This window comes from Chiloscyllium plagiosum, chromosome 28 (genome assembly GCF_004010195.1).
Source record: "Chiloscyllium plagiosum isolate BGI_BamShark_2017 chromosome 28, ASM401019v2, whole genome shotgun sequence".
Classification (NCBI taxonomy): Eukaryota; Metazoa; Chordata; class Chondrichthyes; order Orectolobiformes; family Hemiscylliidae; genus Chiloscyllium; species Chiloscyllium plagiosum.
In genome coordinates, this window is record NC_057737.1 from 1,110,004 (window position 1) to 1,135,248 (window position 25,245).

The window sequence follows — 25,245 nt, forward strand, 5'->3', positions numbered from 1 at the left end:
GCTTCTCCTGGGAGCAGATACGGCGGAGGAATTGGGAATACGGGATGGCATTTTTGCAAGAGGTAGGGTGGGAAGAGGTGTAATCCAGGTAGCTGTGGGAGTTGGTGGGTTTGTAGAAGATGTCAGTGTCAAGTCGGTCGTCACTGATGGAGATGGAGAGGTCCAGGAGGGGGAGGGAGGTGTCAGAGATGGTCCAGGTAAATTTAAGGTCAGGGTGGAATGTGTTGGTGAAGTTGATGAATTGTTCAACCTCCTCGCGGGAGCACGAGGTGGCGCCAATGCAGTCATCAATGTAGCGGAGGAAGAGGTGGGGAGTGGTGCCGGTGTAATTACGGAAGATCAACTGTTCTCGGTAGCCAACAAAGAGACAGGCATAGCTGGGGCCCAGGGTTATCAAGTAGCACCTGCTCAGCAATAACCTGCTCAATGACGCCTGTTTGGGTTCCATCAGAGTCACTCAGCTCCTGACCTCATTACAGCCGTGGGTCAAATATGGACAAAAGAGCTGCATTCCAGAGGGGAGGGGAGAGTGGCTATTCTCAGGCCTCAGGAACTGTGTTATATTTCCAAGTCAGGATGCTGAGTAGTTTAGAGGGAAATGTGCAGGCAGTGGTGTTCCCATGTATCTGCTGCCCCTGTCCTTCTAGATGGAAGTGGTCGTGAGTTTGGAAGGTGCTGTCTGAGGATCTTTGGTGAATTCCTGCAGTGCATCTTGTAGATGGTACACACTGCTGCTACTGAGTGTCGGTGGTGGAGGGAGTGGGTGTTTGTGGGTGTCTGTGGATGTGGTGTCAATCAAGCGGGGGCTGCTTTGTCCTGAATGACGTCAAGCTTTTTGAGTGTTGTTGGAGCTGCACCTATCCAGGACAAGTGGGGAGTATTCCATCACACTCCTGACATGTGCCTTGTAGATGGTGGGACAGGCTTTGGGGAGTCAGGAGGTAAGTTACTTACTGCAGGGTTCCGAGCCTCTAAACTGCACTTGTAATCACTGCATTTATTATGGCGAGCTGAATTGAGTTTCTGGTTAATGGTAACCCCCAGGATGTTGATAGTGGGGGATTCAGTGATTGTAATACCATCAAAGGGCGGTGGTTAGATTGTCTCTTATTGGTGATGGTCATAGCCTGACATTTGTGTGGCGTGAATGTTACTTGCCACTTATCAGCCCAAGCCTGGATATTGTCCAGATTTTGAACATGGACTGCTTTTGACTGCATCCCCACTTCTAACCTTATGATGGAGGGACAGTGTCTGATGAAGCAGCTGAAAATGGTTGGGCCTAGGACACTACCCTGAGGGACTCTTGCAGAGATGTCCTGGAGCTGAGATGACTGACCGCCAACAACCACAACCATCTTCCTGTGTGCCAGGTATGACTCCAACCAGCGGAGAGAGTTTGCCCCGATACCCATTGATTCCAATTTTGCCAGGGCTCTGTGATGCCACACTCGGTCGAATGCAGCCTTAATGTCAAGGGTTGTCCCTCTCCCCTCACCCTTTGGAATTCAGCTCTTTTGTCCGTGTTTGAACCAAGGCTGTAATGAGGTCAGGAGCTGAGTGATTGCTGTGAATTCTTTAACCTTATGTTTTGCACTGAAGATAAGGGTTATCCATCATTGAGGATGGGGATGTTTATGGAGCCTCCTTCTCCAGTGAGTTGTTTAATTCTCCATCACATTCACAACTGGATGTGGCAGGACTGCAGATCTGATCCACTGGTTGTGGGATTGCTTTGCTCTGTCTGTTACTTGCTGCTTATACTGTCTGACATGTAAGTAGTCCTGTTTAGTAACTCCACTTGGTTGACCCTTCATTATTAGGTAATGGTTGAGTGGGGGATATGCCAGGCTGTGAGATTGCAGATTGTTCTGGAGTATAATGCTGCTGTTGTTGATGGCCCACAGCGCCTTAGGGATGCCCAGTCTTGAGTTGCTAGATCTGTTTGAAGTCTGGCCCATTTAGCACAGTGATAGTGTCACACAACATGATGGGGGGTATTCTCAATGTGAAGGCAGCACTTTATGCGGTGCTCACTCTTGCTGATACTGTTCTGACAGATGTATCAGCAGCTGGCAGATTGGGAAGGATGAGGTCAAGTCTGCTTTTTCATCTTGTTTGGCCCCTCATAACCTGCCACAGACCCAGTCTAGCAGCAATGTCCTTTGGGACCTGACCAGCTCCATCAGTAAATGCTGCTGCCAAGCCACTTTCAGTGGTGGGCATTAAGATCCCCCACCCAGGGTACATGCTGCACCCTTACTGAAGACTTTGTAGCGCCTACTAGACTGAGTTTGCCATTGTTGATTCTGGTCTCCAGTTCATCACCAGATTTGCTGAAGTTTCATTCCTTCCTGTCTAGTGGATGACAAAACGGAGAGACTTGCTGAGCCATTGAGAGGCCATTCAGAGAAAAGCACATTGCTCTGAGTGTGGAGTCAGAGATACACTGGACCCAGTCAGGTCAGCACAAAAAGACATGAGTGAAACAGACAACACTGGTTTCATGGCCATTATCAGACTTCTAATTGTAGACATTTTAAGGAGGTCTAATTTCACCATTTTCTGTTTTTGGGAGGAGGGGGGCGGTGTTGGGTGTACAGGTCTCACTCCCTGGAGCATGATCTGATTCTCTGGATGACGAGCCCAGTGATAACACCAATAAGCCATTGCCTCCGCCAACTTGAACCATAGTCCCTCCACCACTGACGCTCAGTAGCAGCAGCGTGCACCATCAACAAGATACACAGCAGGCATTCACCAAGCTCACTTTCCAAACCTCATGCCCCCAGCCCCTGGAACACAGGAATACCACTCCCCATAGGATGCCACCAACACAGTCACCATCCTGTCCTGGGAGAGTTTGATGGGGACGGTGTAGAGAGAGCTTGCCTTCTGTAGAAGAGTAAAGATAGTTTTATTCTCAGTAGAGGGACATTTACCCTGTATCTAACCACATGCTATCCCTGTCCTGGGGATGATTGACTGGGACAGTGTAGAGAAGGCTTTACATCCAGTTTAAATGAGTGCAGAAAGCTTAACTTTCATTTAAAAGTGTAGAGCAAGCTAAACTCTGCACTTAACCCTGTGCTGTGCCTGTCCTGGGGAGTGATTGATGGGGGATAGTGTAGAGGGAGCTTTACTCTGTAGCTAACCTCATGCTGTCCCTGCCCTGGAAGTGTTTGATGGGGGACAATGTAGAGGGAGCTTTACTCTGTATTTAACCCTATGCTTCCCTGTCCTGGGAGTGTTTGATGGGGACAGTGTAGAGGAAGCTTTACTCTGTATTTAATGCCTGTGTTGTCCCTGTGCAGGGAGTATTTGATCGGGGACAGTGTAGAGGGATCTTTACTCTGTATCTAACCCCATACTGTCCCTGTCCTGGGAGTGTTTGATGGGGGACAGTGTAGAGGGAGCTTTACTCTGTATCTAACCCCGTGCTGTCCCTGTCCTAGAAATGTTTGATATGAAAACTGTTCTATTTTGTTCTAATATCCTTCATTGTGATAATCACCTACCATCATGCAGACAATTTTGGAATATATTTTAAAATGCTACAAATTATGAAATTCAAATGAGGTTTCCCTGTGGATGTGTATAATTAAATAACAATCACTGTCTTGGGTTGTCGCAATGAGATGTCATTTTCTGCTCCTTCCCCTCAGTAATGATATCCTGCTGGGGCTCCCAGCTCTGAACGAGTCAGCATGTGAAGAATTACCTAGAATTTGCTGATCCCTGGTTAATGACCCCTCACAAAGATCCTGCCAACTCTTTCCTTGTCTGTTTGTGAATGCAAGCTGGAAGGTATCAATTTCAGGACACTCTGTCCCATTGCATGACGTGCTCCAGCAATTCATCCCCAACATGTTTCATTTCTGCAGACAGGGTTCAACTGCAGTCCATACTACAGGGTCTCAAACTCTGTCCCGATCCCCTCCCGCACTCACCCTGCTCGAAGCATTCAAAGCATTTTCCAGCAGGGATAATGTAAAGTAAGCTTTACTCTGTATCTAACCCTGTGATGTACTTTCCTGGGAGTCTTTGCTGGGGACAGTGTAGACGAAGCTTTACTCTGAATCTAACCCCATGTTGTCTCTGTGCTGGGAGTGTTTGATGGGGACAGTGTAGAGGGAGCTTTACTCTGTATCTAACACTGTGCTGTCCCTGTCCTGGGAGTGTTTGATGGAGGACAGTGTAGAGGGACCTTTATTCTGTATCAAACACTGTGTTGTCCCTGTCCTGGGAGTGTTTGATGGGGACAGTGTAGAGGGAGCTTTACTCTGTATCAAACACTGTGTTGTCCCTGTCCTGGGAGTGTTTGATGGAGGACAGTGTAGAGGGAGCTTTACCCTGTATCTAACCCCGTGCTGTCCCTGTCCTGGGAGTGTTTGATGGGGACAGTGTAGAGGGAGCTTTACTCTGTATGTAACCCTGTTCTGTCCATGTCCTGAGAGTGTTTGATGGAGGACAGTGTAGAGGGAGCTTTACTCTGTATCTAACTCTGTGCTGTGCCTCTCATGCAGTTTTACATTACAGAAAGGGGCCTTTCAGCCCATCGGGTACCTATCTACTCCAGTCCTATTTGTCTGCACTTGGTCCATAGCCCTGTGTGCTGTGGCACTTCAAGTGACTATTGAAATAGTTCTTAAATGTTACAATGCTTCCTGCCTCTCCCACCCTTTCAGACAGAGAGTTCCAGGTACCCCCCCACCATCCTCAGTGACACAATGCTCTTTTAAATTCTCTCAGAACCTCCTGTTCCTCAGTTTAAATTTGTTGCCTCTCCCACCCCCCTCACCGGTTATTGATCCCATTGCTACAGGGACATTTTAAAATGTTTCTTCCTTCACCACTTTATTTCTCAGTCCTGCTGCCTTCAAGGGTCGATGGACACGTAAATGACCTTCTGATCCTCCACTTCCTCAGCTCCGATCACTCAGTCTATTCCTTGACCTTGTTCATCTCCCAAAATGCATCACCTCTCACTTTTCAGGGTCCAATTCCATTTGTCACTGTTGTCACCTGACCGTCCAGCCTTTCTGACAGTGCGGCGCTCCCTCAGCACTGATCTTCCGCCTGTGCTGCGTTCCCTCAGCACTGACCCTCCGACAGTGCAGCACTCCCTCAGCACTGACCCTCCGACAGTGTGGCGCTCCCTCAGTACTGACTGTCCGACAGTGCGGTGCTCCCTCAGTACTGACCCTGTGACAGTGCAGCACTCCTTCAGCACTGACCCCGCCTGACAGTATGGCGCTCCCTCAGTACTAACCCTCCAAAGTAGAGATTGTGAAGTGTGTTTGAGGGATAGGGTGGATTCGGATTGATGAATGATGGCTTTCAGCAGCAAGTATTTTGTACCTGTCGGGCTAGTTAACGAGATCAACCTTAAACACATGGTGAAACTGCAAAATATCCAAACCATGTCGGAATGCAGTGTAAACACTGCTTATTTCCCAAAATATAATCAGCAGGTTAAAGACGATGAGTATAATTACAATGTGCCATGAGATGTTATCCTTGTCTAATCCTTTAATTCTAATGGAATGTTCTATGCCAAGTGTTTTCACCGCCTTATGTTACAAAAACAGGATTTGTTCCAGGAGGAAGCTACCCAGCTCTTTGTTCCTGTTCTGCTGTTCAGTAAGATGTGAGCTGGTCTGATTGTGTGCTCAACTCCTAATTCCTGCCTGCCTAATTCTACCGCCCCCACCCCCCATACCTCAACTCCCTGTTAGCAAATATGCCATCCAACGCAGCTTTGAATAATTTTAATGATCCAGCCTCCACCACTCTTCAAGAGACTGTAATCCTCAGACCCACCAAGGGAGGTACATTCTCTTCCTCTCCATATTAAAGACGACCAATTATCTTGGAACTGTGCCTCCAGTTTCTAGCCTCCCTTGAAGGGGAAGCATCCTGCTGGTATCAGGTCCTCTTGGGATCATCAGATCATAAGGATATAGGAGCACAAGGAGGCCATTCAGCCCATCAAGTCTGTTTCACCATTCAGTGAGATCATGGCTGATCTGAAAATCCTCAACTCCGTTTTTCTGCCTTTTCCCCATTCCCCTTGATTCCCTTCCTGATTAAATATCTCTCTCTCAGTGTTGAATGTACTTAATAATCCAGCCTTGACAGCCTCTGTGGTAAAGAACGCCACAGATTCACTCCCCTCAGAGAAAATTGTTTCCTCATGTCTTAACAAAAACCCGAAAAAAAACTAAGGATGCTGCAAATCAGAAACAAATACGAAACAGAAATGGCTGGAAAAGCTCAGAAGGTCTGACAGCATCTGTGAAGTTTTGAAGAAGGATCACTGGACCCAAAACGTTAACTCTGATTTCCCTCCTCAACTACCTTTCAATAAGACCATCTCCAATTCTTCAAAACACCAATGGATATATGCCCAACTCATCCAACTGGTCCTCATAAGTCTCCACCCTGATCCCAGCAATCAGTCAAATAAATTTCTCTAAACAGTTTCTGAAGGGAGTACATCCTCTCTGACTGAAGGAGCCCAAACTTGGAAACATTACTACAGATATCGTCTCACCAATAACCCCGTCCTCAACTGGAACAAACCTTCCAATGTCTTCAGCCCAAATCCCACCACAACAAACACCAAGAGCGCAGCACAGTGGCTCAGTGGTTAACACTGCTACCTCACAGCACCAGAGACCTGGATTGGATTCCATCCTTAGGCGACTGTCTGTGTGGCATATGCACGTTCTCCCAGTGTCTGCGTAGACTTCCTCTGGGTGCTCCAGTTTCCTCCCACAGTCCAAGGATGTGCAGGTTAGGGTGGATTGGCCATGCTAAATTGTCCATAATGTCCAGGGACGTTCAGGATAGATGGATTAGCCATGGGAAATGCAGGGTTACAGGGATAAAGAAGGGGTGTGGGTCTGGATGGGATACTCTTCAGATGGCCGGTGTGAACTTGATGGGCCGAATGGCTTGTTTCCACACTATAGGGATTCTATACTCCATCTGCCAGGGTTTTGCCCACTCAGAATTAAACCTGTTGTCGCTTTCAAATCTCTGGAAAAGGCTAAAGTTACTGTCAGATAAACAGATATGTTCCTGGTGTTACAGAACATAAGGACAATACATTATCCATTCATGTCACCACTGAGTTTCAGGATAGGCATTCCCAAATGATTGTACAATGTTCAGCACTGTTTATGACTCCTCACATACTGAAGCAGTCCATGTTCACATGCAACAAGATCTGGACAATATCCAGCCTTGGTCTGACAAGTGGCAAGTAATATTCACGCCACACAAATACCAGGCAATGTCCATCACCAATAAGAGACACTCAAACCACCGTCCCTTGACATTTAATGACATTAGCATCTATGAATCCCTTGCTATCAACATCCTGGGGGTTACCATTCACCAGATACAGGGCTGCAAGTGCAGGTCAGAGGTGAGGAATACTGCAGTGAGTAACTCCCCTCCTGACTCCCCAAAGTCTGTCCACCATCTACAAGGCACAAGTCAGGAGTGTGATGGAATACTCCCCACTTGCCCTGGCTGGGGACAGCTACAACAACACTCAAGAAGCTTTACACCATTCAGGACAAAGTAGCCCATTTGATTGGCATCACATCCACAAACACCCACTCCCTCCATCACCAATGCTCAGTAGCAGCAGTGTGTACCATCTACAAGATACACTCCAGAAATTCACCAAAGATCCTCAGACAGCACCTTCCAAACCCACATCCACTTCCATCTAGAAGGACAAGGGGCAGCAGGTACATGGGAACACCACCTCCTGCATGTTCCCCTCCAAATTACTCAATATCCTGACTTGGAAATATGTCCCCATTTGTTCACTGTCGCTGGGTCAAAATCCTGGAATTCCCACTCTAAGGGACATTGTGGGTCAACCCACAGCACAGGGACTGCAGCGGTTCAAGAAGGCAGCTCACCCCCACCTTCTCAAGGGGTAACTAGGGCCGGGCAATAAATACTGGGCCCAGCCAGTGACACCTATGTTATGTGAATGGATTTTTAAAAACTCACCTCTTCCCAATCTCTCAATAACAAAGATTGATTGATTGAAAGTTTAAAATTAAACACTGACCTCACATCACTTACTGTTGATATCGCTTTGCAAAAATCCAAGTCCTCTTGTATCGATGTGTTTCCAAATTTACTCGTGAAATCTGTGGCTGTAATTATCAGACTGAAGAGAGTGTCACACAATCCAATAGCAGCATCAAACAAGGAGTTTGAGAAAGACATTTCTACAGGGGGTCCTGGGAAATAGCACTGAGAAGTTGGTGTGCGACTGACTGGAGAGCTCTTTCAAAGGGCTAGCACAGATATATGGGGCTGAGTGGCCTACAGTCTCCAATGACCATTAAGTGGAGTCTACCTTCAGCCTGGAGCTGTATTTTGGGTGGGAGGAAGGGTTGACATGTTGGCTCAGATTATATCACAAGAAAATCATAACACTCAAAACTTTATTTTTCACATTTCTACAAAAGTGCAATCCCCTGCAAATAATAAATATTTTGCAGCAAACCTGTGCCTCCAAAATGCTGACATTGCGATGTGTGTAGAGGGAACGTATGATGGGCCGGGAGTCAGTCAGCTTTCTGCATTCACACTGCTATCATCAGAATCCAACGTGCGCACACACTCTCACAATCACTCACACACTCACATACAACTGCCTTGCAAAAACACAAACACTCACAATGTCGCCACACACGCACTCACACAGACACACTCACATGTGTACACTCTCACACACAAACCAACTCTCAACCTGTACTTGCTTCCAGCCACATTCCCACACAGATACTAACACACGCCAAACACACCCTCTCCCACCCTGAAACACACACACTCATTCAGGGACACACAGAGTCTCTCACAGAAAAACACACACCTGGGCACGCATGTAAAGAGCCAGAAATGTGTTGCTGGAAAAGCGCAGCAGGTCAGGCAGCATCCAGGGAACAGGAGAATCGACGTTTCAGGCATAAGCCCTTCTTATGCCCGAAACGTCGATTCTCCTGTTCCCTGGATGCTGCCTGACCTGCTGCGCTTTTCCAGCAACACATTTCCGGCTCTGATCTCCAGCATCTGCAGACCTCACTTTCTCCACGCATGTAAAGAGATAGGTACAGGCACACAGGACATTGAGGCATACCTGGGCACGCAGGTGCAGGCATTCCCAACACACTGACACAAACACACCCAGGCAAAAAGGTACAGACGCAGGTATAGAGACACCCGGGCACACAGATACAGATGTACAGGTATAGGCGCACAGGTATGGATACAGCTGGGCACACAGGCACTGGCCACTAACACCCAGGTACAGGCGCAAACTCCACAGGTCAACACAGCTACCTGCAGAACAACAGAAGGAAGGCAGAGACAGTGCCACATTGGGAATGTCCTGGATTATTAATCCAGGTAAAGCCTTGGGGACAGGGGTTCAAATCCCACCTTGGCAGTCTTAATCAATGAATTAGCATTCACAGTCACACAGACACGTGCCCAAATCCCAAGCCAGACTCAAAGAAACAGGCTGGATATAAAAAGGAATGTAAAGCTGGATTATCGCAGCACAGGCAGCTGAGTGTCCTCAGGGCTGGAGATGATTTCTGATTTCAATTCCAGATCTTCATCTGTCAGCAGATACTCTGCTTTTCCTGCAGCAGATTCTGGATCAGAGGGGGGAGCTTGGAGAATTAACTTGAATATCACAGCGACACACTGTCAAGCAGCGGGTCCTGTTCCTACCTGACAAAGCTCTGAATGTACACTTCAAATTTACTCACATCACATCAAAATCTACAGTCCAGTGAGGCACCTGGGAGGCTCTATTTCAGTAATTAAAATACAATTAACAAGTTCCGGGGAGATCCTGTGCAGCAGCCAATGGTTCGGTGTCATTTTGAGGCCTGTGTGAATTTCCTCATTCAGTTCATGGCAGGGCTGTAGTATTTGCCCAATCAGGAAAGGTCCCCAGGTCAAACAAAACCTGACCCCAAGTGTTCACAGCCAGTGTGATAACCAGTACTCCAATGAAATTCACGACGATTCCAGTCTTTGCCTGTGGAATATCAGAAAGGAACAGGGGAATAGTGAGAAGGCCTGAGTGAAAATCGAGCCAGAGAGCTTCATGTTGTTGCATGAAGGGTTAGATACAGAGTAAAGCTCCTTCTACGCTGTTCCCATCAAACACTCTCAGGACAGGGACAGCATATGGTTAGATACAGAGTAAAACTCCCTAACACTGTCCCCATCAAACACTCCCCAGGACAGGGACAGCACGGGGTTCGATACAGTGTAAAGCTTCCTCTACACTGTACTCATCCAACTCTCCCCAGGACAGTGACTGCACAGGGTTAGATACAGAGTAAACCTCCCTGTAAACCCATCAAACACTCTCAGGACAGTTCTTGTAAAATATTAGTCATGTTTCTTTTTGCAAGGACAGACTAAGCCTTGGTTTAGCTACTCATGAAGCTGAATGGCAGTCCCTGTGACAATGTGGCACTACCCCAGCACTGCATTGGGCATGTTAGCCTGCATTACTGAGGCGGCCTGATCCCAGCAACTCCTGGCTGAGAGGTGAGGGGACTCCACACTGAGCTGTGGCTGACCTGTTTCTGAATGAAGCACTAGCTAAAACACCCAGGATGCTGAGGAACATCCCACAGTCTGCTGCTGGAATGGGCAACAGTGACTCGCAAACTCGGAGTCTGTCAGATTTTAGACCCAACTCTAACTAGCCCGGTAAGCTTCATCATTGCTGGGTCAAGCTGCCGGGACTGCCTCCTTTCTGGGTGTCCTCACAGCAGACGGACTACATCACCGACATCTCAACGCCTGTCTTTATCATCAACACCCATTGCCCAAGGGTGAAGGGACGTTTCCAAGAGCGGGGTAGACCACGGAGCTGCTCCCTCCAGCCTGCTCTGCCATTTGATAAGATAATTAATTATGTGATTTATCCCTCAATTCTGCTTTCCCACCTCCACACCCCCCCCCCCTCCCCAGTAACCCTGAACCCCCTCAACAGTCAAAAATCGGCTTATCTCAGTCCTGAACAATATGCAATAACCAACTCCTCTCTCTGGGAGGAAACCTCCACAGATCAGATGGGCCAATGGGCTGAGGAGTGGCAGATGGAGTTTAGATAAATGTGAGGTGCTGCATTTTGGAAAGGCAAATCAGGGCAGGACTTATACACTTAATGGTAAGGTCCTGAGGAGTGTTGCTGAACAAAGAGACCTTGGAATGCAGGTTCATAGCTCCTTAAAAGTAGAGTCGCAGGTAGATAGGATAGTGAAGAAGGCGTTTGATATGCTTTCCTTTATTGGTCAGAGTATTGAGTACAGGAGTTGGGAGGTCATGTTGCGGCTGTACAGGACATTGATTAGGCCACTGTTGGAATATTGCATGCAATTCTGGTCTCCTTCCTATCGGAAAGATGTTGTGAAACTTGAAAGGGTTCAGATAAGATTTGCAAGGGTGTTACCAGGGTTGGAGGATTTGTGCTATAGGGAGAGGCTGAATAGGCTGGGGCTGTTTTCCCTGGAGCGTCGGAGGCTGTGGGGTGACTTTATAGAGGTTTATAAAATCATGAGGGGCATGGAACTAGAGGGTATAGGTTAAAGGTGAGAGGGAAAGATTTCAAAGGGGCCAAAGGAGCAACTTTTTCACGCAGAGGGTGGTGCGTGTATGGAATGAGTTGCCAGAGGAAGTGGTGGAGGCTGGTACAATTACAGCATTTAAAAGGCATCTGGACAGTTATGTGAATAGGAAGAGTTTACAGGGGTATGGGCTAAGTGCTGGCAAATGGGACTAGATTAAAAATCTCACAACACCAGGTTATAGTCCAACAGGTTTATTTGGAAGCACTAGCTTTCGGAGCGTCGCTCCTTCATCAGGTAGTTGTGGCGGACACAATTGTAAGGCACAGAATTTAGAGCAAAAGTTTACAGTGTGATGTAACTGAAATTATACATTGAAAAATACCTTGATTGTTTGTTGAGTCTTTCATCTGTTAGAATACCATGATAGTTTCACTGATAGTAATCAGTCTAAACATTATGGCACAGACAGAGAACACAGGGGGCTAACACCTTCAACATTTTATCTAGCTAACACTCATTGTTACAGTTAACCTGAGAATGTAACTTTTAAAATAAAAGTTTTGTGATTTACACATGAAGGAAGTGAAACTATCATGGTATTTGAACAGATGAGAGACTCAACAAACAATCAAGGTATTTTTCAATGTATAATTTCAGTTACATCACACTGTAAACTTTTGCTGTAAATTCTGTGCATTACAATTGAGCCCTCCACAATCACCTGATGAAGGAGTGGTGCTCCGAAAGCTAGTGCTTCCAAATAAACCTGTTGGACTATAACCTGGTGTTGTGAGATTTTTAACTTTGTCCACCCCAGTGCAACACCAGCATCTCCAAATCGGGACTAGATTAGGTTGGGATAGCTGGTTAGCATGGACAAGTTGGACTGAAGGGTCTGTTTCCGTGCTGAACATCTCTATAACTCATGACCCTTTGAGGTGAAAAATTCTCCACATCGCCTCCTCAATTTTTAAATTCCAACGTGCTAAAATACATCCCCTGGTTCTGGACTCCCTCCCACACAGTGTCCACCTCATCAAGTGCCCTCAGGATTTCATATTGTTCAATAAAACCATCTTCCATTCTTCTAAACTCAAATGGGCATGAGCTCAACATACTCAATCTGTGCTCATAAAATAATTCTTTCATTCCACGAATTTGTTAAATAAACTTTCTCTGAACTCCTTCTAATATCCTTGTTTAAATAAGGAGCCCATACTGTACAGAGTCCTCCAGGTATGGCCTCGCCAACATTGTGTGTAACAGTCGCAAAATACCTTTTTTTTTAAAATATTGCTGTCCTCTGTGCAGAGCAAGATTCCATTGGCCATCTGAATGACTTGCTGCATCTGCAAACTAACATCTTATGATTCATGTGTAAAGACTCCAACAAAGACCAATACAGCATGGGAACAGGCCCTTCGGCCTTCCAAGCCTGCCCCAACACATTTTGTCTTTCCATACAAAAACTGTCTTCACTTACAGGATCCGTATCCCTCCATTCCCTTCCTATTCCTGTGCCCATCCAGGTGTTTCTTGAATGCTGCTATTGTGTCTGCTTCCACCACCACCTCTGGCAGCACGTTCCAGGACTCACCATCCTTTGTGTGAAAAACCTGCCTCGCTCATCTCTTTTAAACATCACCATCCCACCTCACCTTTAACCTGTGTCCCCTAGTAAAGGATCCCTCCACCCTGGGAAAAAGCTTCATAGGTTCCACTCCATCTGTGCCATTCACAATCTTATCACCTTCCATTAGGTCACCCCTCAACCTCCTGCATTCCGGTGAAACCAAACCCAGTCTATCTAACCTTTCTTCATCGTTAAAATCCCCCCCGACCAAACAATATCCATGTAAGCCTTTTCTGTACCCTCTCCAAAGTATCCACATCCTTCTGTTAGAGTAGTGACCAGAACTGTATACAATCTGCGATCTCTTCCCATTTAATGCAATGCTGCTTTTATATTCATCCTATCAACATCAACACGCCCACATTTTCCCAGATTCCACTCCATCAGCAAAATATCCCCATTCACTGAACCTAAATCCCTGTGAGAATCTCTATGCCCTTCTGGCACTACAGTAATCTCATTATCTTTGTGTCATCTGCATGTTTAGTTACCATGAATTTGGTCCCTTCATCTAAGGAATTGATCCTCGCAGCTCTCTATTGATTCCTGTTTGCCAAACTGAGAATGGTCTACTCTCTATTTCCTGTCAGTTACCCAACCCTCAATCCCTGCTAATAGGTTATCCCCTACATGGAGGTGTTGGAAATTTAGGTCCACCCCATCTACAACTTCCCCTTCATCCATCACAAATGTTAATTCTCAAGGAGCTTGAATAAATTAGTCAAACATGATTTCCCTTTCACAAAACCAGGTAGACTCTACCTGATTCCATTATAATTTTCTAAATGTCCAACTACCACCTCCTTAATAATGGATGTGACCATTTTCGCAAAGACAGATTCCCACCTAACTGGCCTGTAGTCTGTCTCCTGCCTTTCTTGAGAAGAGATGTTACAAAAGCAATCCGCTGGGATTGTTGTACAATTTAAGCATCTACTTTCTCTTTAACCACTTCTGTTAAGACTCTAAGATGCAAGCTGTAAGGAGCAGAAGATATGTCAATATTTACTTATAACAGATTTCCTAGCACCTTTTCTCTGATGATGGTGATGGTTTTAAGTTCCTTTCCTGTTCGTCTCCCCTTTCAATTATCTTCAGTCATTTTTCTACATCTGTCTACAATGAAGACACAAAACACCCGATCTTCACTTCCACCAATGCAAATCAGGGTTAGATTACAGTGTGGAAACAGGCCCTACAACAAGTCCACACCGACCCACCACCCACCCAGACCCATTCCCCTACATTTACCCCTTCACCTAACACTACGGGCAATTTAGCATGGCCAATTCACCTAACCTGCACATTTTTGGACTGTGGGAGGAAACCGGAGCACCTGGAGGAAACCCACGCAGACACGGGGAGAACATGCAAACTCCACACAGTCAGTCGCCTGAGGCGGGAATTGAACCTGGGTCCCTGGTGCTGTGAGGCATCAGTGCTAACCACTGTGCCACCGTGCCACCCATTATCAATACCCAGCCTCACCGTCTTATGGCACCCACAATCACTTCAGGCACTCCTCTTCTTTTTACATACTTACAGGCACTCTTACTGGCTGTTTTAATATTTCTAGCTCGCTCTCGCTCATACTGTTCCCTCCATCTTTCTTTGGGTGGTTTCAAAAATCTGTCCCCATCTGCTAAACTTGACAGTATTGTGTATTTTTTCTTTCAGGTTCATACCATCCCAGACTTCCTCAGGTAATTATAGTTGCTGTACCTTCCCTACGGAACCATTCCATTTCTATGAAATACACGTTTGCCGTGAGTTTAGGAATGTCTCCTTAAATATCTCCAATGGCTTCTCATCTGACCTATCTTTTAAACCATGTTTCCCAATTAACTTTAGCTGATAGCATGCTCAAATCCTTATCATTGCCACTACTTAAGTTTAAAATACTGGTCTCAGACACACATTTCTCACCTTCAAACTGAATGTGAAATTCCAGTTAGTGTAAGCAATATGATCTGGTTTAAATGTTTCCAACACCTACCATGTCAGCCACCTTCAGGTAGCCATAGGAGAAAACAATGGAGTTTGGAGGAGTTGCCACTGGGAGCATGAAAGCGAATGAAGCACAGAGGGTGGAGGGGAGCATGACGTAGAGGGGGTGTAGTTTGATTCGTTGTGCCTGTGAATCCAAAACAAAAATTGTCACAAAATTCCAGTAACCCATCCACAACCTGGGTCACTATCTCTGCTTGCACACTTCCTGTTTTCATCACATGACCTCCTGTTACTTACAGAAACCTCTCCCCCCCACCTCCACCCACCATTGGTCACCTGACACATGCACTAATGACCTTCCCCCCATTGGTCATTGGACATTTCAATTCCACACGACCCCCTCCTTAACACAGCCAATCGGAAATGAACTGACTCCTTCTTGCTGATTGGATGATTCGCCATTGCCTGTGGAGATCAGATGTGGAGGTGCCAATGTTAGACTGGGGTGAACAAGGCCAGAAGTCACATGACACCAAGTTATAGCCCAACAGGTTTATTTGAATTCTCAAGCTTTCGGAGCACTGCCCCTTTGTCAGGTGAAGTAGAGGGAGGTGTATAGGCACAGAATATATAGGCAGAGAGATAATGGTAAGGTAATTCCAGATAAGTAAGAGTGTCAACAGGTAAGTACAAATAGTGTTAGTAGAGTGTCGTCAAGCTGAATAACAAGTGTTTGCAGGGACCTGACAAAGGGGCAGTGTTCCGAAAACTTGTGATTTCAAATAATCCTGCTGGACTATAACCTGGTGTCATGTGACTTCTGACTTTCTTTAGATCTAATGCACAAAATTATTGAATAAAATTATTTTTTCCAATTTCTCCTGGGTTTTCACCAGGAGATTTCAGGACAATCCTGGAGAGTTGGCAGCTCTGGGTTTCACACAGTGAGCCCTGCACCTATTCACTGTCACTGTGTGATAGGATGGTGGACACATTGCTAATAAACTACATGGGTCGATCACTGCCCTGTGAATTCACACAGCTCTGTCAAAGTTCTTTATTGATTCACTTATTTTTCAATTAAGACCATAACATGTACAAGCAGAAGTAAGGAGTAGGCCATTCAGCCCATCCACTCTGCTCTGTCAGTCAATGGCTTGATCTGATAATCATCAATTCCTCTTTCCTATCTTTTCCCCATAACTCTGGATCCCCTCACTGATTAAAATCAATCTCAACCTTGAATATACTTACCGACCTAGCCTCAACAGTCACCTGTGGTAAAGAATTCCACAGATTCATTCACCTCTGACAGAAGAAATTCCTCCCCAATTCTGTCTTAAATATGCGTGAGCCTTATTCTGGGACACTGCCCTCTGGTCCTCGACTCTCCCACAAGGAGAAACAACCTCTCCATATCTCCCGTCAAGTCTCTTGGACTCTGGACCCACATCAATGTAGTTGGCTCTTAACAAAGAGAAGTCCTCTATTGCACTGAATGGCACTTAGTGAAGGTAATAAGGGGCAGTTCACATTCCTCGGGCTGATCCTGCCAGAAGTTGTGATGATTGTGAATATGACAATGGCATGTTTTAGAGACTCTGGATCAGTGGTGCTGGAAGAGCACAGCAATTCAGGCAGCATCCGAGGACTGGCAAAATCGACGTTTCGGGCAAAAGCCCTTCATCAGGATGTTTCCTGATGAAGGGCTTTTGCCCAAAACGTCGATTTTGCCTGTCCTCGGATGCTGCCTGAATTGCTGTGCTCGTCCAGCACCACTGATCCAGAATCTGGTTTCCAGCATCTGCAGTCATTGTTTTTACCATGTTTTAGAGACAGCAGCCAGACTCACCATCGCAGCCAGGATCGGGAGGAACAGTGATGTCGTAGCAACGTTGCTGGCACATTCCGTGAATGTAGCGATCAGCAGACAGAGGATGATAACAATGGCCCAGGATGGGATGGCTTCCAGAGGGGTCAGCTGGTCTCCAAGCCACTGGGAAAGGCCTGATTTCTAGAAAGACATAACCGTAAACTGTCAGCCCACCCAGTGCAGGAAATGATGTACTAGCCTGGAGAAAGGATTGGCTAGCTAACAGAAAACAGAGAGTAGATATCGTTATAATCCCACCTGAAGGTGATACTGTACAAGCTATGTGCTAGAAGGGTTGATAGATCACACATAAAAATAGAAATTGCTATTTGAAATTGAAAACAAGAAAAACCCAAAACGTTAACTCTGATTTCTCTCCACAGAATGCTGCCAGACTTGCTGAGCTTTTCCAGCAATTTCTGTCTCTGTTCCTGACTTACAGCGTCCGCAGTTCTTTCAGTTTTTAGTTTTGATAGATCATAACATTTAATATTTGTAATTGGTGATTGTGATGTTTGGTCACTAATATTCTTTAAGAACAAAGAATAAGTTTATTACTCAAAGAGAAACAAATACACATATAAAAGACAGAAGAACATTAAGACAAACAGGAAAATACAGTTTCATCTCATTCCCCAACATTATCCTTTTACGAATATTGTGTGCACTTCTGGTCTCCTTCCTATTGGAAAGATGTTGTGAAACTTGAAAGGGTTCAGAAAAGATTTACAAGGATGTTTCCAGAGTTGGAGGATTTTAGCTATAGGGAGAGGCTGAATAGGCTGGGGCTATTTTCCCTGGAGCATCAGAAGCTGTGGGGTGACTTATAGAGGTTTATAAAATAATAAGGGGCATGGATAGGATAAATAGACATGGTCTTTTCCCTGGGATGGGGGAGTCAGCTGTAACAAACGGAGTGCTGTAGCCTCAATTAATTCACAACCTGTACCAATGATTTAGTTAAAGGACCAAATATTTAGTTTGCAGAAAACCCTGAGATTGGGTCGGAGAGCTAATTGTGAAGAGGAGGTGGAGGGTCTGAAAGGAGATATACACAGGTGAAGTGAAGGCTCAGGAGCGTTCTCACGTAATGTTCTATGTTCTCTGTTAAGGGGTACAATGTGGGAACGTGTCAACATGTCCACTTTGGCAGAAAGAATGGGAAAGCAGCACAATCTCTAAATAGAGAGGGGTCGGAGAACTCAGAGATACAGAGGGATCTGGGGGTTCTGGGACACGACGTTAGTCTGCAGGGGCAGCAAGTGATTAGGAAGGTGAATGAAATGTCAGGTCTATTGCAAAGGAAGTGGAATGTAAGAATAGGGAAGTTTGACAGCAGCTGGGAAGGTAAAGTCACGACAGCCCCATTGGGCTAATCTCTCCTTCAGGAGAAAGGCAACCAGTGAGGGTTTAATCTGAGGGTCACCACACCTCACACGAGGGTACAGATTAAGAAGGAGAGGCCCCCATGGCAACTCAATCAGTGTGGGTATTGAACCTATGCTGTTGGCATCATTCCACATTGCAAACCAGCTGTCTTGCCAACTGAGCTAACCAACAGCCTTACTGCAGCTGAGCAGGGCATTGGTCAGACCACATCTATGTACAGTCTTAGCCTCCTTATTCAGTAAAATCTTATTGCTTCTGAAACAATTCAGCAAAGGTCCACAAAGCTCATTCCTGGGATGATCTTGTGATGGAGGGTTGAGCAGGTTAGGCCTGTCTCTATCAGAGTGACCGACGGGGTGTGAGAGAATGGATACTGCGATGATTTTTCCCCTCATGGGAGATGCTGCAACTAGAGAATAGGAATACGGAATCTCATGTTTAAGTGGAAGATGAGGAGAAATACCTTTTTTCTCTCAGGAGATTGTAAATATGTGGAATTCTCTTCCTATAAACAATAGTGGAGGTCACCTGACTGAACTTATTGAGTACAGACATTAGAATTTGACAAATAAAGGTATCAGATTTTTGTGAGAGGCAGATAGGAAAATGGAGTTGATATCACAACCAGATCTTTTTGACTGTCAGAGCAGACTCCAAGACTGAATGGCGTACTCTTTGCCCATTCCCCCATTCTTGAGAGTGCGCCTCCAGTGGTAACAGACGGAGTTACCTCACTGCCTTCAGCCAGTGCAAAGCCCCCTCCCAATAGAATGACGACATTCCAGGCTAGGTTGTCTTGGACAGTTTTCCAGTTCAGTATCGCCGGAGCAGGACCGTACTTGCATCCATTACCTGGGAGGACACAAAATATTTGTCAGTTCAAAGTTTGTGAGAAGATTTGTAGCTTGGGTGCTCGTTGTTGTGGTTCTATTCGCCGAGCTGGGAATTTGTGTTGCAGACTTTTCGTCCCCTGTCTAGGTGCTTGGGAGGTAAGCCCTGTCTAGGGCCTGGGAGCCTCCTGCGAAGCGCTTCTGTGATCTTTCCTCCGGCATTTGTAGTGGTTTGAATCCGGAACGAGGACACTACTATTATAGGACAAGCCAAACAGAAAACAGCCAGGGAATTCCTAGAAGCATGGCACTCATCCACAAACTCCATCAACAAACACATTGACCTGGACCCAATATACCGGCCACTGCAACGGACAACTGGAACTGACAACTGGAAGCGGCAGATTCAAACCACTATAAATGCCGGAGGAAAGATCACAGAAGCGCTTCACAGGAGGCTCCCAAGCAATGAGGATGTCACATAGACAGGGGACGAAACGTCTGCAACACAAATTCCCAGCTCGGCGAACAGAACTACAACAATATTTGTCAGTTATTGCAGAAGGGAATGTTTTTCAGGGCATGGGACATGAATTGTCTACACCTCCCTCCTGATATGTCTCCTTCCCTCCATCTACCCGTTGTGAGTGAATTCTAGTCACAGTGAGACAGGAGACCAAAAACATTCCTAACATGTATCCCTTATAGAGGTTTATAAAATCATGAGGGGCATGAATAGGATAAATAGTCGAAGTCTCTTCCCTGGGTTGGGGGAATCCAGAAATAGAGGGCATAGGTTTAGGAACAGAGGGAAAGGATATAAAAGAGATCTAAAGGGCAACGTTTTCACGCAGAGGATGGTACGTGTATGGAATGAGCTGCCAGAGGAAGTGGTGGAGGCTGGTACAATTACAACATTTAAAAGGCACCTGGATGGGTGTATGAATAGGAAGGGTTTGGAGGGATATGGACCAGATGCTGGCAGGTGGGACTAGATTGGGTTGGGATATCTGGTCGACATGGATGAGTTGGACCGAAGGATCTGTTTCCATGCTGTACATCTCTATGACTCTATGACTCTGGTGACAGGAGATGATGTGGCCGTTCAGTCTCTGACAGCTCTGTGAATGTGTTACCCAACAGGCCCCACACTCCTAGAGCCCTCACAATGTCTTCCTTTCAACTGGCTTTCTATTTCCCATGTGAACACCCCAATTTCAGGCACAGGTCCCAGCAGCTCACTGTCTCCTCACCTCCCTCACTCACTCACTCTTTATTCTCTCCCTGTTCCTCACTAGTGACCAATCCTGCTGCCTCTGCGACAATGAGACTGGGCCCATTGGCACCTGGGGACACACTGGAATGTTGTGGTTATGTAACAGAGGAGAAAGAAAACCAAATCCCACTTTGAGGCATGAGAAACACATTCCCCATGAAAATCAGTAAGAAACTGGAACCAATGGAAGTGGCCATAAAGATATCAGATTGTTGTTGAAAATCCATTGGGTTGACTCATGTCCTTTAGGGAACATGACTCACATCCTCTAGAGACATGACTGTAGACCCACAGTGATGGGGTTCACTCTAAACTGGCTGCACAAATGGCTGAGTAGGCACTCCATTTTATCACAATGGCCAGCAGGGTTTCTAAATCGGGCCCTGACCCTTTGCTGTGGAGTGATGGGCCCAATGAAATACTGAAGAATTGCTGCACTGCTGAAGTGCTGCCTTTTAGAATGAGATTCTCTCACACGGCTGTGACAGATTCTAAGGACACTGTTCTGAGGAGTGAGACCTCACCCAGCATCCTGGTGCCTGACTCTCCCTCATCACCGATAACAGATTGTCTGGTCACTGCTTGCTCTCCACCCCATTTCCCAGGTGACATCAGCACTCCCACACTTTAACAAGCACCCCATTGGTGGGAAAGCTCTCTGGGACATTCAGTCAGAGTCACTTCATTGGTACAGTGCAGCGTGAGGTCATTCAGCCCATTGCATACCAGCTCTGCTATCAAGTCTGGCTCTGAGACCACACCCCCCTCCCCCCAGTATCAACCTCCTGCCTTTCCCCCAACTCCCTGTAAACCATTTCTATCCCAAGAGCTATCCAGTGCCCTCTTCAATGTCTCCATCGAACCTGCCTCCACCACACCTCCAGGCGGTTCATTCCACACCCTGACTACTCTCAGGGTTTCCTCAGGTCTCATCCTACTTTCTCGGACAAATCACTTTAAATCTCTGCCCTCTAAATCTTGTTCTTTTTCTCAATTAGGAATAATTGTTCCCTATCTACTCTGTCTAGCCTGCCCTTGACTTTGAGAATCTCTATCCAATCTCCTCTCACCCTCTTCTCTTTGAGGAGAACAGTCTCAACTTCTTCAATCTCTCCTCATCTCTGAAGTTCCTCATTCCTGGAATCATTCTTGTAACTCACTTGCACTGTCTCTCTAATACATTCGCAACTTTCCTAAAATGTGGGGCCCACAACTGGACAAGTACCCCGGCTGCGGGCAGACAAGGGTCTTCTACAAGTTGAACATCACCTCCTCGCTCTGTACTCTGTGCCTTTATTAATAAAGCTGAGATCGTTATGTGTTTGATTAACTGCTTTCTCCCCTGTCCTGCAGCCTTCAATCATCTGGGCACATATCCATCCAGGCCTGCTCCTGCACCCCCCTTTTGAATTGTACCCCCTATTTATGCAAGTCCTCTTTCAAAGTATTTAACAGCCAGAAACCAAGCACGCTCAGAGTCAATGAAGACTTCATTAAGGATCTAATGGTCTGAATTCAAGTTAGAAAAATATTGGCTCAGCCCAGAAGAATAGAGTTTGAATTGTGTCTCAGGAGCTGTGATGATGGACATCAATAGAATTCAACCACAACAAAATGAAAAGTTTTCATAGAGGCATACAGCTCAGAAACAGACCCTTCGCTCCATCCAGTCCACACTGACAGCCTTCCCAAACTAGACTTGTCCCACCTGCCCTGCCCCTGACCCATATCCCTCCAAACCTTTCCTATTCATGAATCCATCCAAATGCCTTTTAAACATTGTAACTGTCCCCACATCCACCACTTCATCAGGACATTCATTCCACACACGAACAACTCTCGGTGTAAACAAAGAATTGTCTTGTGTCTTTTTTTAAAACTCTCTCCTTAAAACAATGCCCCAAGTCCCCCACCCTAGGGAAAAGACACTGGCCATTCACCTTATTAGATTAGATTCCCTACCCAGTATGGAAACAGGCCCTTCAGCCCAATAAGTCCACACCTACCATCCAAAAAGTAACCCACCCTGCTAACCTGTATTTACCCCTGACTAATGCACCTAACACTATGGGCAATTTAGCATGGCCAATTCACCTGACCTGCATGTCTTTGGACTGTGGGAAGAAACCCACGCAGATACAGGGAGAATGTACAACCACCATACAGACAGTCGCCTGAGGTGGGAATCAAACTCAGGTCCCTGGCGCTGAAAGGCAGCAGTGCTGAGCACTGAGCCACTGTGCCGTCTATATTATCTATGCTTCTCGTGATTTTATAAACTTCCATAAGGTCACCCCTCAACCTCCTGCTCTCCAGTATCAAAGGCCCCACCTTATCCAGCCTCTCCTTATACCTCAAACCCTCCAGTCCCAGCAACAGTATATCCTTTCTGAACCATCTCCAGTTTAATAATATCCTTCTATCACAGTGTGACCAGAACTGGACACAGTGCTCCAGAAGAGGCCTCACCAATGTCCTGTACAACCTCAATATGACTTCCCAAATCCTATGCTCAAAGGACTGAGCAATGAAGGCAAGTGTACTAAACACCTTCTTAACCACCCCGTCTACCTGTGAAGTAAATTTCAAAGTACCCAGGGCCCTATGTTTAATTGTGTAAGTCCTGCCTTTGTTTGTTTTACCAAAACGCAACATCTCACTTCTATCCAAATTAAACTCCATCTGCCACTCCTCAGCCCATTGACCCGATTGATCAAGATCCCTTTGTAAACTTAATGGTGAGGAGGTGCCAGTATTGGACAATAACCTGGCAGGTGTGATTTTTAACTGTGTAATCTTAGATAACCTTCTTCACTGATTGCACCACCAATCTCGATGTCATCTGCAAACATGCTGACCAAGCTTTCTATATTCTCAGATAAATCATTTTTATAAATGACAAACAAAAGTGGACCCAGCACAAATCCCTGTGGAACACCACTGGTCACAGGCCTCCAGTCCAAAAAAACCCTTCACCACCACTCAAAATTGCTAAGCCAATTTTGTATCCAATTGGTAAGCTCACCCTGAATTCCATTGGATCCAACTTTACTCATTAGTCTACCATGTGGAACTTTGTCAAAGGTTTTACTAAACACCAAGTAAACAATGTCTACCATTCTGCCCTCATCAATCTTGTTGGTTATTTCCTCAAAACGATTAATCAGGTTTGTGAGATACAATTGCCCCCACACAAAACCATGCTACTATCCCGAATCTTTTTTTTTGCCTCTCCAAATGCATATAAATCCTATCTTTCAGAATCACTTCCAACAACTTACTCACCACTTAAGTCAGATTCACAGGTGTATTGTTCCCAGGCTTCTCCTTATATCCCTTCTTAAACAAAGGCATAACATTAGCCACTCTCCAGTCATTCAGCACCTCACCCATATTTATAAATGATGCAAATGTTTCTGCAAGGGGCCTGCAATTTCCTCCCTAACTTCTCACAAAGTCCTGGGATACACTAGATCAGATCCTGGAGATTTATCCACCTTTATATTCTCTAAGACCTCCGGCACTCCCTCTTCTGTAATATGAACTGTTTTCAAAACATCAATATTTATTTCTCAAAGAAGGTGCCTACTCTGTTTACACTCTCACTCTCATTCCTTCTCTCACCCTCTTCCATTCACTCTCTGTCTCACTCTCTCACTCACTCACACATTCAGTCTCTCTTACTCGCTACTCTCCCTCACTCTTGCTCTTTTTGTCATCATTATAAGGACCACCCCACTTCCTAGGAGCATCGTATCCAATTCCACGCTGTCCCAGTAGAGGAGGGTGTGGGGCAGCTTCAGTCGAGGGCGTACCTGCACCGTCACTGTTGCCGTTGTGAAAACATGGGAGTCGTGGCTTGTCAGATGGAACGATAAACATCAGCACGGAGATGAACATAGAGAGAGTGAGGGGGGAGGAGGACAGAGAGAGAAAGATAGTGACAGTGAGAGTGAAAGATTGAGAAAGACAGAGAGTGAGGTTATATGAGAGTGAGAGAGAGAGTGCATGAGTAGGAGGGAGTCAGAGAGAGAGAGAGAGAGTGAAGGAAAGGAAGCGAGAGAGAGAAAGTTAGCTGATCCTTACTCGTCTCCGTCTTTGTTAAAGAGCACAGTTGCCCATCCGGGTATGAAGCCAGGATCTCTGGTGAACCACAGGATGACTAACAAGATGAAGAGGATCAGGACAGCAATCTCTGCAAACGTCATTCTCCCCAATTTCCTCACTTCCTCCCTGATCACTTGGTATGCAGCTACATCCTTCTGGGAATGTTCAGCCTTGCATCCGAAATTCTCCTTCAGGCTGAGAGGGGGGAGAGACAATCCCAGCATTAATGTCAGGACAGAAGAAATAAGAGAAGGCCGTTCAGCCCCTTTAAGATGCTGTGAAATACAGTTCGATTCCAGTGGTCCCCTGTCAGCTCCACCATCCAGCACTGTGCTACAGTGTCCAGGAGCTGGCCAGACTCTCTCCTGTGAACACGGTCAATGACTGAGTATTCACAATGCTCTGGGGGAGTGGATTACAAAGATCCATAAACCCCTGAGTGACAATGTGTCTCTGGGTTCAATCCCCAAAGCTCAGACAGGGAGCCCCTGCTCCAGACTCTCTGACTGAGATTGGAACAACCTCACAGGAACTCAAATGACACGAAACAA

At 46.0% G+C, this 25,245-nt stretch overlaps 1 protein-coding gene across 1 annotated transcript; it reads right to left on the minus strand.

Moving 5' to 3' along the window:
- Positions 1 to 9,416: 9,416 nt before the first annotated feature.
- On the minus strand, positions 9,417 to 24,919 carry LOC122564200 (solute carrier family 13 member 5-like). The gene is made up of 6 exons (XM_043718894.1): positions 24,674 to 24,919; positions 24,403 to 24,485; positions 19,212 to 19,333; positions 17,072 to 17,233; positions 15,266 to 15,403; positions 9,417 to 10,087 (listed from the first exon to the last, which is right to left on the minus strand). The coding sequence occupies exons 1-6, from the start codon at positions 24,916 to 24,918 to the stop codon at positions 9,959 to 9,961; spliced, it is 879 nt and encodes a 292-aa protein (XP_043574829.1). The 5' UTR covers position 24,919; the 3' UTR covers positions 9,417 to 9,958.
- Positions 24,920 to 25,245: the final 326 nt, after the last annotated feature.

Coding starts and splice junctions, on each gene's coding strand:
- LOC122564200 (XM_043718894.1), bottom strand. CDS start 24,918: ATGCTGGGATTGTCTCTCCCCCCTCTCAGCCTGAAGGAGAATTTCGGA. Junction 17,234..19,211: donor CACTGGCTGAAGGCAGTGAG/GTAACTCCGTCT, acceptor ATGTCTTTCTAG/AAATCAGGCCTTTCCCAGTG. Junction 10,088..15,265: donor ACCTGAAGGTGGCTGACATG/GTAGGTGTTGGA, acceptor GATATTCCACAG/GCAAAGACTGGAATCGTCGT.